The 15373-nt window shown below is 41.5% G+C and overlaps 1 protein-coding gene across 1 annotated transcript in view; it reads right to left on the minus strand.

Moving 5' to 3' along the window:
- Nucleotides 1–15373, minus strand: part of PIP4K2A (phosphatidylinositol-5-phosphate 4-kinase, type II, alpha) — a 170819-nt gene that overhangs the window by 20525 nt on the left and 134921 nt on the right. The window contains exons 5-6 of the mRNA XM_012644435.1: nt 14060–14206; nt 9049–9087 (exon numbers count right to left, since the gene is read on the minus strand). Coding sequence (XP_012499889.1) covers nt 9049–9087; nt 14060–14206 — 186 coding nt within the window. The remainder of the gene's footprint in view (nt 1–9048; nt 9088–14059; nt 14207–15373) is intronic.

Below are 15373 nucleotides of genomic sequence, written 5' to 3' on the forward strand. Positions count from 1 at the left end.
GAGTAGTGAACTCATTGGGAACATTTCACTTGCTATGAGCTGTAAAAAGAAAATGGTTTTATTATAAACATTCCCCCGCCCCGCCCCGTTTTATGAATGTTTTTGCACAAATTATGTCAGAGCCTGAAGATAACAAGCATGTGGAAAACTTTTTAAATGTATAAAAGCCTCTGAATATAATTATGTATTCCCTAGGGTTCCATAAAAGATATAAATGATCTCTAAGGACTGATTTGGCCAGGTGTTTGTGATTAAAAAAGGAAAAAAAAAAAAAAAAAAACACTCAAAACAGCTACCAAGTTTGGAGTTCTCATTTTAGAAATGAAGCTCCGCTTCCGTGCCCAGTGCAGCAGACAGAGACCCGTGGCACGGAGATGCATTCCACGGGGGCAGAGACACAGGACTCCGCTTGCTTACTAGTGAAATCGGTAAAATGGAGATAAAAACCAAGGCCTAAAAAATCTCTTATTTAACGTACAGGCACTTACTGCTTAGCACTTTTATACATAAAAATTCCAATTACTAAGAATTTCCACAATATCTCTGAAAATAAAACCAAAACCAAAAAATCAGTACCAAAAGGAGTGAAATTTTTTATTTGCTTCAAGTGAGAGTTAACCCATTTGTGTGCATGTATATATACAGTACATATATTGTATATATATTTGGTAATATTCGATATTTTAAGGTTTAGTAAAGCCAGAAATTTGATTGAAATTTTGTTTTAGTAAGATTTTTAAAAATCTAATCTTTTAGATGATAAAAAACATTTAAAAAAAAAACACAAAAAATTTAAAATCTGTATTCACAGTGGGAAATATAACTTTAAACACAGAATTCCAACTAAAATAACACTGGATAGTTTATTATCATTGTACACATTATACAAAAAGAGCCAACTGTATTGTAAATTGCCATTAGCAACCGGAAATACAAACTACATGTACTTAAAATGCACAGAGGCAAAATCTATAGAATGCAGAGCCAAGTTTTTATTTTAGCCTGGATGGAAACCTTACCGGGAAGGTGAAATGCACTTGGTCACACTTAAGTGTTTAATGCAAACAGGATTTTGGCACCAGAAGGTTTCAATGCAAAGGATAATACATATCATAGTACTCTGTGATTAAAGGACTTGCATTTCAGAATGAAATGAATTTTTGTTCTATGTGCTCATTTGGTACCCATTTTTTTTAGAAGTCTACTTGTAAGCTTGGATGTCAAAGTTTGCTGTTAGGTGTCCCTTTGATGGGCCATTACTGTGACACTCAGGGCTGAATGTGTGACATAAAAAATACATACTAATTATCGTTTTATGTTGGGGATTGCTTATGTTCCTGATTTACTTGTTATGCCAAGCTCACCTAAATGAAAATAAACTTACAAAAGAGCATAAAACCCCTTTCACCGTGCTTTGCCAAAAAACTTCATAAAAATCAGAGTGTAAGGCACTGAAAATATACTCTAGAAGTATTTCTGTAAGGGAGAGAATTTTAGGTAACCCTTACACTGGAGCTAGGATAAAGATAATCTGATGGAATAACATCATATACGTGGTATCAGCTTTGGAGTAATAAGAGATGCTAGAGATTTATAATAAAATCAGTTCTGCTTCTCAAAACATCTCAGCCACAAATTTGACACATGAAAAGGCAAATTAGTGAATGTGGACAAAGTTCATACAGGAGTAGCAAAGATAACAGGTGTTTTCTCACAACAGTACATATAACAACCTTCTTTAACAACATAAGCAGAATGTCTATATGAGTTTGTATGGCTTGGGAAATGATCCAACAAGTGGTTAATAACTTCTAATTTCCACAGTGAAAACAATGAGAATGTATACATCTGTGACCAGCATTCAGATGTGAAAGTTTCATAATTTTCACTTTGAATCTATTTGTCTATGCATGTCAAAAGGAGAAGATACTGGAATATACTTGTGAAACAGTGCTGTAATTAAGCAGCACAAAACTGGGTAAGTTCCATGGTGAATTTGCAATTTAGAACTGTTAAGGCTGGTGAGACCCAGCTGTTGGTTATTTTCTCTAAAATTCTCAAGCCAATATGTAAATCGTGAAAGTTATTCCTTTTCTAATACTGTCATACTTTTATGACCACAACCCTAAATGCCAATGTCAAAGTCGACGGTTTGGTCTTCCTCCACTAGCTGTGACGTGACGGTTAAGCTGCGTGCAAGACCTACAAAACAGGGCTGACGAGACGGGTTCGTTCCATTCTGAACAGAAGATTCTGTTGCATGGATGTCTATGGTGATAAATTAAGAAATGCCAAAGGCTGAACATTTAAGAAATTTGCTAAGCCCTATAGTTTCTAGTTTAATATTAACCTAATGAAGATCATTATTTTATTATTTTAAGGATGCACATCTGTAACGGCTTGGCTTAAATTCAGGCCACAGACTAAATTGTAGAAGTCATCTCTCTACCCCAACTCTTTCGAGGACCAACTGAATAAGAGTTGTTAGCTTAAAAAATCCCCATATCTAACACCACTGCTCCATGTGTGCTTGTGATACTCTGAGTTCATTCCAGTGAAATACAAATTAATATGAGGCAATCGAGAGTTTATACATCACCATATACCGATAAGTAAAAAAGGCTTGAGGACTTTAATGCTGTCATCCGAGCAAAAATCTGGAAGATGCTCACGAGAGTCATCAAACTCTTTGATGTGCCGTGCTTACCAGTTAGGAAAAATTCCAAATGAATTGAAGCTTTAAAATTTCATTCCCAGAATACCCCTCATGGTTTGCATACAGGGTTGTTAAAGCTTGCTTGGACATATGCTGACACAATGGTTCAGAACATTGCTTCCGTCAATAATAGCAATCACCTTTACCTATACCTAGAACAGACAGGATTTTGGTGATTGTCAGGTCCAGGACTTCCCCAAGTGAGGTCTACTGCTGAACTGCATCTCTGGAGGAGGGTCTAAGAAAGCTTCCTTTGAAACAAGAGATTCTCAGAAACTCTAAAGCATGAAAACCAGTGGTACAATCAAAGCCTTTAATTTTACAAATGAGGACAAAGTCAAATGAGCTATGCGCAAACCCCAAACTTCCATTAATAGCAGTCCTCCCCAGGGCTGCGACTCAGATTCCCTAACCCTCTGTTTGGGGCTCTTCCCCTCAATTCCCCTTTTATAAAACATTTCTGGTCCACGAGGAGGATATTGTTGATGGTACCTTTAATTTAAGGTCTGAGAAACAAGCCCTGCTTCCACCCTGACAGGAAGCTTTCCCCTGCACTTCGGGTGGTGGGATAGGTGTTCCTAACACTGGCTGGCAAAGGGAAATGCTTCTCTTCCAATCTCGGGAGAAAAGGAATTTTACAGAGGGAGGTTAAAGCATTAGCTGAATTGAGGGCCTAAAACACTTGACAATCTCCCTTTAGCTGATTATTCACCAACAGTGGAAAAAGAGGTACTTTTTAACTGAGTAGCAAAAAAAAGATTTCGAGAAGGACACACTGCTATGCTTTTGTACCTTCTACAGGGAGCCTGCCATCCTTGCTACCTTGTGTTTAACTGCAGCCTGAGGACCAGATAGAGGTAGAAATTAATTATAATTTGTTACAATTTAAAGACCACAAAAGAAATGCTGAAAACTGGTTTAGGAAAGCATTTTTAGATGTGAGGGTATTAATGATTAATCCTCCTGAACCTTCAGTCAGTAATAGGTAAAATGTCAGAGACGGTGACAGTCACTTAATTGCTAGAGCAATTCACAATGCGTAAGAATCAACAAGGCGGCTTTTTGTAGCGCATTATCAAAGTGTCAACAATGATTATTGCAAACATAGTTATACAAATGCCAATTGCAGGGCAGCTGTTTTCTTTCAAATGGGTTCCAGGGAGAAGGTTGTATGTTAAAAGGAATCTTCTTATTGTGACCCTATGGCTCCATTAGACAGGCTTTACTTTCCCTAATAAAATCAGACATGAGTTTTGAGAAGAACAGCACAGAACGGTGAACGAAATACACATTTGTGTAAATCCCCAGGACTGACTCTCTCAAAAACATGGGCTTTTTAAAGAGTCAGGTCAAATCCCCCAGAAATCAAGTGAGTCCAGTTATGTTTTCTTTTACTTCCCCGGGTTCCCTGCTGAGTAGCTTGCTAGCTGGCAGCATGCTAGGACTGTCATTTGTAAAAAGCAGTCCGCTCAGCTATAATTACTAATTTGGTGTCACACTGGAATTGCAGCGCAGCTGTGAAAAGATCGACCACCAGGGAGATTCGCGTTTCTCTGTCTCATTTAGAGGAGGCGAAACTGCTGGAGCCATGAATGGAAGATGCCCTTCCATTAAAAGGGAAAGAATTAAAGAATAAAACAAGTCATAGCAGCTGTCAGAATTTGACAACGGTTTAAAAAAAAAAAAAAGCACTGTTCTGCTCCTTTTTTAAAAAAATTCAAGACATCTGTACATGCATGTTCTGAGACTTGTTGCCATGAAAGTGATTCCATTATTATTAGAATATAACTTCTTTATTTCCTTCAGTTCCATTTTCATTATTATGCTAATGCAAATCACACTAATTATGTGTCAAGTCGAAATCTAACGAATGGGACTTGTCTGCACCTATATCACTAAATATTTGAAACGACAGTTTCAAAACTTGTCATCAACAAGTTAAAAGTGTGGGAAATTAAAACAGTCATAATGACTCCAATGAAAGAAAATCTAAAAAGAATAGGAATTGAGATTACTAATTAAGCCATGTCAATGGAGATTCCCTATGAAAATTGTTCTCTGCACTGTAACAATCATTTTGAAGAGAACATAGCTATACAATGATAGCAATGAAAAAAAATTCTTGTAAATCATTTGATTCCATTTATAAAAGGCTAACATGTAGAAAATAAATATTTTTAGCCTTCCCTATATATTTCTAACCAGAGATACCAGAGATTGTTTTGATAGTATTTGTGGTTTAATTTGTGAAGACAACAAATATATGATTTTTGGAAGAGTCAAAAATATACTAACTGATCATGGAAAGAAAACCCAAACATTGGTAGAGAAAGGAAAGCAAAGACATTTTTTTTTTAAACTTGAAAAACTGAATGTTTTTAGAAGTTAAGCTCTATTAATACATTCTATTTAATCTATTACAGTTTAATAAATGTTTCTAGATTATAAACAAGCTGCCATATCAGAGAGAGAAAATACCTTACTGCCAAGGCAGGTGTGCTCTCCTTTATCAATTACTGATTTTTATTACTTTTACATTCCATATCTTCAACCTCTTTCCTCTCCGTCCTTCTAAGTAAGCATTTGTATTATTAGAAGGGTGGGTGGGGTGGCCATTTGGAGACTCTGCCTTCTGGAAGAAGAGCTATCACAAATCTCTAGCCCCCAAAGAAGTATAGAGCATTGAACTCTTCCTCGGGGCAACAATGTACAATTTTAATGTTTACACAGTGACAAAAACTGTAATGTACATAATGTATATTTGAAAGCATGTACGAAAAAGCTCAAACTCCTCAAAGAGAGGAACTAAAAACTGGTTGCATTGCCAACATAGTACGAAATCAAATAATTTATTTCAATATTTTTAAAAAGATCAAGACTTAGAATGAATTGTTTTAGCACTGTATTTAACTCTGAAACAATGTTTTTGTCAATGTATTAATAGTATCTCTTTCCTTATTCATTTTCATGATTAATGGGATTAACATGACTGTTTGATAACATGTCCTTAAAAGAAAGGGGAGAGAGAGAACTTCCAAACGTCTGGCAGGCAGCATGGCGTAGTGGTTAGAAACCCTGGCTCTGTCCTTCGGAACCGTTGGTCTTGGGACAAGTTACCGATCCTGTCTGTTAAGTAACCTCATCTACTCAAAGGAAGTAATAACAGCACCGATCTCATCTGGTGGCTGTTAGGTTCCATGACCAAATTCATGTACAATTTAAAACAGCAACTGTCATAGTTTATATTCAACGCATGCCAGTTATTAATATTTACCTTTATAATTAATTCCCAACACACCGAAATGAAAATTAAAAAGGCTAAATCCCAGACTAGGGTAAGGTTTCTGCCTCTGTCGCTACCCGTGTGATGCTGCGCAGGAACCTGAGGTCCCGAGTCTCAAATTTATCACGTGGCAGGTGGGGGAGCCTCACTAAACCCACCTCCTGGGAGATGTTTTGAAGAACGATCACCACATATTCATATCATGAATAGATACAGGATAAAAGTATCCTAGCAAAGTGCTCAGAAAAGTGAGCTTGTGTCCAAACAAATTTTCATTTTTCACAGAAACCTACATCAACAAAGGGGCTACACGTTTTTTGGTGGGGGGGGCAGCGGGATTGTGGTTCATGCCGGAGGTTTCTGGAAAGCGTGCAGTCCTACAGGCAGAACAGTGGAGGGAAGGAGAAGGTGGGAAAGGCTAAGTGAATGTTCTGCTTCTGAGGAAATGTTACAGCGACGAGGAAGTCAAATACGTGTGCCTTTCCTCCCTACGTGCCCTTGTTTTATGATTTAGGCTTCAGCGGCAACCACACCATTAGCTGTAAGTGTCTTTCGTGGCCTTGGTTATTGTCGGAGCAGAACGAACCCTTGTTGACTGAACCTGAAGAAATCATATTGAACAAAGGAAAAAATTCTGCTAGTGGTACTCTCAAGGGACTGGGGAGGGGGGCAGGGGGATGAAGTGAAAACAGAGCAACCAGCGTGGGGCGGCGATGTCATCCTGTCCACAGATCTGACTCTGGGCCTGGCCTGTTGCCAGGATGCTGAAGACTATGTTTGCCTCTGTGAACAGTCTGAGATCTCCTCTTAGGAGAAAGCCCCAATTATATTAAACCTCTGAGCTTCTTATGGGATAAAACTGAAATTCCCGCTGAGTCTCTGACACCTAGAAGAAATGTTCATTACGGAAGTCAACAGTCATCGTTTCTGCTGCTTCTGTCCAAAGCGGGTGACTTCACGGTGGTTTACACAGAGGTGTAAGTGTGAAGATGCATGTTCACTAATGCATAGTAAAAATGCAAATGGTCACACAAGGACCCACCATTTCCTTTTTCTCTTTGCCACTTCTGTCCCTGTCCCAGTCTGGCTTTGGCCACCACCTGTCCTTGCTGACCAGGTCGCTGGTGACCTTCCTGTTGATAAGCCCGAGGGGTAATTCTTAGTCCTTATCCTACCTGGCCTTGTGGAAGCATCTGATACTGGAAAGTTCTCTTCCTCTGGTTTTGGGGATATTATTGGAGTGCAAGTTTCTGAGCACAGGGGCTGTGTCTGTCTTGTTCCCTGAGGCTTTTCGTACAACGCTTGGCAAGATGCTCAATAAATATCTGTGCGAATGACGCAGACCTTCCTGGCTCATCTCCCACCTCTGGCCGATCCTTCGTGGGACTCTTTCTCCATCCACCCCATGAAGGACGATGTTCTTCTGGGCGGGTTCCAGACGAGCTTCTCTGACACTCCATACACTCCTCCTGGGTGACTTCATCCACTTCCCGGTCTTTGGTGACCATCCTTCCATGGAGCATTCCCAAACCCTTTCTCCCAGCTGAGACTCCCTGCACAGCCCTCATGCCTATTGGATCTCTCTGTTCTGAGGTTGCACCGACATTTTAAACTACTCCCTCTCTGTTCCCCAATTCAGCGAGTGGAATTAACAACTACCCAACTGTCCAAGGCAGAAACTTGGAGGTCATCCTTAACACCCCTCTCTCCACACGCTCACTGGCACCATCCACCTCTGGCATTTAATCTCTGAGCTCTGTAGCTTCGTCTTCCCGCATCTCTCTCTAATCCACCCACTTCCACCCCCCCAGCTCAGGCCCCCTTCTTCTCTGGGTGACTCCATCGGCCTCTTCAACTCTCCCTCCAGCTAATACGCCAATCTCCCCCACACCCCGCCCCGTGTTCCCTCCCACCTGCTGCTCTTCCTCTGGCTAACTCCTACTTATCCTTCAGGTTTTCAGTCGTCACCTCCTCCAGGAAGCCTCTTCCTGACCCCACGCTGCCTGAGCCAGGCGCCCTTGCTACGAGCTCCAGAGTCACCCAAGAGTCCCCGACAGAGTGTCCATCCCATGATAGCATCTCTTCCTATTTAATGTCTGTATCCTCTGCTACATGTGTCTGTGTGGCTCACGATTTTAGCCCCTGAAGCTAGGACAGTCATTATTAAGATATTCACAAACACTCCTGAGTGAATATATGAAAGCAGATTAAAAAATCTGTAAAAATTCAAATGAAAACTGGTTGATATCATTCTAAAAAAATTTAACAATCAAACAAACTTGAGCCCCGCTCTCAAATGGAATAGTCGAGAAAAGGCACTTCCCGAGGTGACGGGCTGGAACAGCTCAGAGTAACATGGCACCTTTCACATAAGCACATGCTCGTCTCGGTTAGTTTAGGTTTACATCCAGGAAGCTACTTCCTACGTTCTTATTCCAACTGACCCTTCAAGGTGACACTGTCTATAATCTTGTATAACAAGCCAAATGTGGTTCAAATATTATCTAAGGTCCAATGCATCAGGAAAAGAGAGAAAAAATGTGGTCCCCTCATCCCTAATTTTTGAAGCAAACAATAATCATATTTTAACATTTTATAGTTGGAAAGGAGTTTGAAGCTCATCCAAGCTAACATTTTACAGGTGGGAAAACAGACTCAAGAGGGGCAAAGAGACATTCGGGGTCACGCCTGGTTCGTCAGTGCCGAAGGGGAGTCGGGGCTGGCTCTGGCCTGCAGGAGTACACTCTGAGCTGCGGCTGCCACCACACGTTTCCTGCTCGGGTGGCTGTGCTTTCAAGAGCGTGCTGCACGTGGCGTGTTCCTTCCAACCACGTTTACACCTCCTAACTATCTCATTATTCAACAATCTAGGGAAGAGGAATGGAGTAGAACACTCCTCGGGTCTATAACGATGCGTTTCTCGCTGATGGCAGCAGAAGGGGAATCGGGAAGAACCGCAGCGGTGGGAGACAGGAGAGAGAACACACGCGAGTGGGGCTGCTCACGCGCGCCCCAGAGGATGCAGTGAGAAACGTGGCAAGGCGCTTACCTTTTCTTTGTCGCTAGCTTCTCTAGCCACTGTAGAGCCCTGAAATACAAAGAAATAATAAAAACATGCACGCCCGAGGCATCGGGTTTCACACGTACAAAATATGCAAACGGTCCTGGCAGGGCAGGAGAGAGGAAGACCAGCACCTGCTCTGCTCCGGTGCCCTCCCCGCCGCCCCTCTGCCCGGCTGTGCCCTGCCCTCTGCAGGTGTCCCGGCCACCTCTCCAGCCCTGACTCTGTCACGCTCACTTATCTTTCTCTGGTTCTGTCCAGCTGCCAGAAATCAGAAAACCTGAAAATCACTTGAGCGGTAACTTACTAAACATTGGATCAAACTCACACCTTCCTCCTTGCATCGACTGCCAGGATGGGTGGTTTTCTTATCTTCAAAGCGGAAGTGGCCGTGGTGACCATCGAGGCATGAAGTGCCTCTTTTCCCACATCACATCTGCCAGTTGTGGGCACGTCCCAGCCCTGCGATTGCCTTTTCTGTGGCACTCACTGTTTTCTCCCCCACTTCAGAGTTACTGACAAACATTCCTTCCCCACCTGCTGTATGTCAGTCCCCCACGGCCACTTTCTGACCCTCTTTACTTTGGAGATTCCTTCAAAGACGTGCGTTTACTTGTACCTCTTTTGTGCCAGGCCCTATGCTGAGCACAGAGTTACAAAGTGGAAGAAAACACAGTCCTTGATCTCAGCAGATGCTACTCTACTGAAGTGGTTTTCAAAACTATGCCTCGGAGCTCTGGGTTGTCGAAGATGACCTGAGTCCACCTTAGATGCCAACGGGGAGGCTTTAGGGGTAGCAATCGAGCAGAGGAACTTCCCTTTTTGCTTGTGGAAGATTTTAATTCAAGAGAAGAGCTGGGAGACAAATGGTCTAGTGAATTCCTAAATATCTGACTACAACAATGACTATTTATTCTGTGTTTCCCAGTGATTACTGTGGTGTCTTACACACAGCAGATGTCTGGTGATGCTCGGTGTTCATTGAGTGAATGGCTGGAGAAGGATCACAGACCAACTTGCTAGGCTCCCTTCCTCCCCAGCACTGGAACCCAAACTGCTGCTAGGTCAGCAAAGCCCTTCGTCTACCTGACCCCCTCTGAAATCGACATTTACTGCCCTGGAATACTTGAGTTAGCCGAGCACTGAAAGAACTTATATTTGATTTGGGGAAAAGCAAAAGCATCTTCTAGATTGGCCATTTGCAGAGAAATCAAAATTTCTACACTATTACCAGCTTTCATTCAAGCGGCTCAGGCATGGATCAGGCTGTGTGTTGCCTGTAACTCACAGACATAGAAACTCGGACTAAGTTGTGTTGGGGAAGGGGGCCAGGACCAGGCCATGCGTCTCCCCAGGGCCAATTCTCCTTCCCCAGGACTGGGGGATCTGAGACCCCGCTGTCCGCCCAGAGAAAACGCTCAGTGTTTCCTGAGCACAAAGCTGCTGACCCATCAGATGGAGATGGACCATGTGAATCATTCACTAAAGAAAACCTGAGGACCCATCCCATGACCCCAGCACGTGCCACTCCGCACAGCTGAGCCCAGCCACCGTCACTCGCCTTGGTCTGCTTTCCTTCCTTCGGGGATCCCTGAATATGGGCCACAAATATCTTCCTTTACACATCAATTTCTAAAAAAGAATGTTCCCGATATTTTTGTTTAATGGGACATTTGTAATACTTGAGCACTGCCTACACTGCCGGGTAGAGGAAAGAAACTATTTATTCTACTTTGTGTCTTTAACCAAGTTGTTGGTTTGTGTGTGTTTTTTCCCCTCTCCTACAAAACAAATTTACCCTGCTTCTGATTCTCAGGGAAGCTTCATCTCTATGTAAATGCTGGTCATTGGCCTGGAAAGAAAAACTCATCCAAGTTTATATTCATTCACAATAAAAAATTAAAACAAAAATAAAAAGTAAGACCAAGAGTTTAAGCGATGACATGACGCCATATGGACAGGTTCCAGCACAACTGAAAGTCCTGGCAAGAACAGAATTTGTCTCTTCTACCAGCTAAAAGGGGAGATGAAATTATGAAATGCAAGGCAAATTAAAACTAGGATATCCAACCCCCAAGTACAATTATGTCAAGATATGCTTCCCAGACGCCTACCTGTCTGAGCCATTTAGGGGGGATAAAATATAGTTGAACAAATACTTGCCCTTAAGGCATTTACTCGCAGGATATGCCATGCCTAATGCTGAAACGACATGTATGTATTCCACTTCATCTTTCAAGCAACCTCGCAAACGCAGGTAAAAGTATCCCTGTTTTAAAAGACGAAGAAACTGAGGCTCACAGATGTTCAGCCACTCACATGTGGCTGACAAGTCATAAGACCGGCACATGTGGCTTCAGAGGTCACTCTGGCTTTCTTCCATGGGAGAGTAAGACCAGCACACGGCCCTGAAACACTCAGCGGAGTGCGCTGCGCAGCACCGGAAAGGCTTCGAGAACAGTGGACACGGGCAAGAGCCCTGGAGGGTGGCCAGGATTTCTCCAGGGGCAATTCCGGGGGAGCAAAATGGCTTGAGCTAAGACTTGGTAGCAGGACGGGGCAAGGCTGTGTTTGGGAAGTTGATCTAGTTTGTCTGGACCTCAGAGGTTAGGAGACAAGCCTAGACCATTCCCTTCACTTAGACTAGCATTTCTCCAAGTGCTGGGGTTCAGACCCCTGGGGCCCCAGGACCCTTTCAGGAGTCTACAAAGTCAAAACTATTTTTATAATAATACAGAGACGTTATTTGCCTTTTTCACTGTCTTGATAGTCACATGGATATTGCAAACAATGGTGGGAAAAACTGCTGGCAGCTCAACGCAAATCGAGCAGTAGCACCAACAGATACCCAAAATAAAAACCCAAAATAAAAAACCTAGCGTCATTGGAGAGACCTAACATCATTTCATTGTGACCTCCAAAGCCATATACTCTGGTTTTCATGCCTTGTTAGCTGCTGAACCTCTGTCAGCCTAAGGCAGTGCCTTGTACAAGTAGGCATCTAGTTAACATATGAATTAATAAATGTTTCATTTATTGCTTGATGAAGTAATAAAATTAACTGCATCAAATCTTGACCCAGGAGGACATGCCTTTTCAATACTCTGTGTAGGAAGCATGCATAAAGTGCTTCTCTTTATAAAGAAGGAATGGTTTCTCCAGGACTACTTTTGTGATGGTTTGAGTTATGAGCTAAACTAGCCACCTTTTCCATGAAACATTTTTACTTGATAGAGCAACTAAAAACAGTCTATGTTTATTCAGGTCTGGGCATTTGGCAGATATTTGCTTCGAAACGAACAAAGCTGCTAGGCTTGGCTGAGTGCTGGTGTAGATGAACTACGTCTGTGATGTCGTTTCATGGAAAATAACTGATGGGACTTGTTGCCAATGATAAAACTTGAGCCTCTCAAGTGAAAATTAGACTTTAAAAAAAACTTGCATCCACCACCCTGAGCTTCACAGCTTTCCAATATGCAAAAGACTTATCTGATAACGTTGGTGGTGACACTGATGTGACTTTTTGATAATGTATAATGAGATGTGTCAATATTTGTAATAGCCACATAACTTGGTGAACCAGTATGTCCCAAATGACAAGTGTATGACTTTACTGACTTTGCATTCAGACCAATGCATGCAAACAGACCGCTGGATTTTGATGAAAAGAGTACTAAAAGTTCATTGATGTAAGATTCCAAAACATTACTAAGCTTTGAGAAATCACCTCTTGCCAAGTTCTGGTATAATATCAAAGAATAATATCTATAATTCTCCAAAAAAGTTATTAAAACATCCCCCTGTCCCTTTCCAGCTACATTATTTGTGTGAGGTCGTATTTTCTTCATATACTTCAATGAAATAACACCACCATAGACTGATAGCAGAATTAGATATGACATTTCAGCTGTCTCACGTTAAGTCAGACATTATAGAAATCTGTAAAAATGTAAAACATTTGCAAAAATGTAAAAATGTCTAAGTTTTTGCTTTTGGAAAATAGTTATTTTTCATAAAAATATGTTAACATAATTTAAAAATTTTATATTAATTTTGAATACTGTAAATATCCATAGATACAACCTACATAAGCAAAAGCTTTTTGGGGGTCCTCTTTTAGAAGTATGAAAGGGTTGAGACCAAAAAACTTGAGAACAAATGTCGACCTGGTGGACCAGGGTTGGCAAAATATTTCCAAAAAGAATCAGAGGGTAAAAGTTGTAGGCTTTGTGGTCTATAATGGTCTCTGTGGTAACTATTCAACTCTGCCACTGTAGTACAAAAGCAGCCACAGGCAATACAGAAACAATGGGCATGGCAGTATTCCAATAAGACTTTATTTGCAAAAATGGCTCCTGAGTTGGATTTGGCATTCAGGCTGGTCACAATTTGCCAACCCCTAACTTGGACATTTTCCCTGCTGGAAGTCAGATCACGTGACTCTACTGTCAAAATTTCCAGGGGTCTCCCTCTCACTCCAAGTCTTTGAAATGGCCTGTCTCAGGGCCTTTGTACTTACTGTTCCCTCTGCTATGAATGTTCTTTCCTCAGCTCAATCCCTCATTGTGCTCAAGTCTGCTCCAATGTCATCTTCTCAGGGAAATCTTCCTGGACATCCTATTTAAAACTGTATTCCTCCCCCTCTTTATCTCTGTCTATAGCACTTATCACTTCCAAATATACTACATGGCTTACTTATTACCTTTACCTACTTCCTGTCTTTACCCACCAGAATGTCAGCTCCTTGAGTGCAGGTTTGGTCTGTTCTGTTCATCGCATTATTCCCAGCACCTAGAACAGTGCCTGGTGTGTAGCTGGTGTTGAGTAAATAGGCAGGATATCTCTAACATGCACAAGAGTCTTTTGGTAAAGCCAGCAAGCACTGACTGCTTAACTCGAAGGTGTACATTGCTTGTTGCCTGGTAGCTTTAAGTCCTGAGTACTAAGCATTTTATACGATCTTGAGTTATTGTACAAAAATTAAGAAAATTAATCTCACCTTTAAGTCATATTTCCTATATACAGATAAACGGTGGCTGAACACATTTCTTGTAACAATCACATATATTTCAACTCCGTCGACATTAAGCCGGTACATGCCCAAGAATTGGGGAAGAAGGGTGACCCCATGACATTCCACTATATACTGCATAGGAGAGAAAGAAAAAAAATCCAATCAAAAGATTGTTTAGATGCAAAATATATATGCTTACAGCATTTATACAAAGTGAAAACTTCAACCATTAAGGTCCTATTTATAGAAAATGACCACATTTGTACTGCTTACCAATCAGATCTGTGTTTACCATCTATATACAGAATACAAAATTCAATTTTATCTCCAAAGAGATTTTTTCCGACATTCCAAACGCATTTGTAAGGTCAAAAATTAGATAGAATAGTGAAGGCAAGAGGACATGTGATTGTCCTTTCTGGAATTCCTTTTACGTGAAATTACACCCTACCCAGGGTCTCTATCTTCTACCCAAAAGCAATGATGACAATTCTACGAGGTTGAGGCAGAGTGACTTGGCCGCTAAGATCAACTTCTTTTTAACAGTATCGAAGTGGAGATTAAAGAGGAAACTGCGGAGAGCCCAGTGTTGGAAGGTGGGAGGGTTGGGCTCTAGTCCTAGTTTTCTGTTTGTCACTGAGACTTTAATGCCTAAGAGCTAAACTGCCCACAAGAGCAGGGGTGAAAGGGAGGGGGCGCTCTTTCAATCACAGAGCCCTCGCTCCTGCCCTACAGGCAGATGGGGATTGTCGGGGCCCCATGTTGGTTTCCATCAAGTCCATGGGACAAGTCCCAGAGCTGACGTCCTTCCCAGGGAGAGTTGCAAAAACACAACATGCCTCAGCAGTCTTCAATGACCATGTTCCAGTAAACCACAAGATGGAGCTACTTCTCCTTGAGAGCAGATTTTTATAAAACAGGGGGCCCACTGCATTTCCCAAAGGAAGGTTTTTTCCTTCCTTTAAAATGAAGGTGGAAGAAGATTTCAAAAAAGCTCTTCTGTGTCCCCAGGTGTGTGAAATCCCCAGGATAATGAACAGCATAAATAGTCTACGATCCCAATACTGCAAACATTGCAGGCACTATTCGTATGTACGCAGAGATAACTGGAAGAACGCTCACCAAACGGCAATGACGGAATAGTCACCTCCTATTCGAGGTGACATTGATCCTTTTTTAAAGTTACACTACTTGAATTTTTCCTTTTTTTTTTTTTTTTACAATGAGCACTTCATATTTATTTTATGATAGTTAGAATGTCCTTTCATGCTTTTTAGTGGGAAACACTGGTAATAATCA

The sequence above is a fragment of the Propithecus coquereli genome, unplaced genomic scaffold, assembly GCF_000956105.1.
Source record: "Propithecus coquereli isolate 6110/MARCELLA unplaced genomic scaffold, Pcoq_1.0 Scaffold103, whole genome shotgun sequence".
NCBI lineage: Eukaryota > Metazoa > Chordata > Mammalia > Primates > Indriidae > Propithecus > Propithecus coquereli.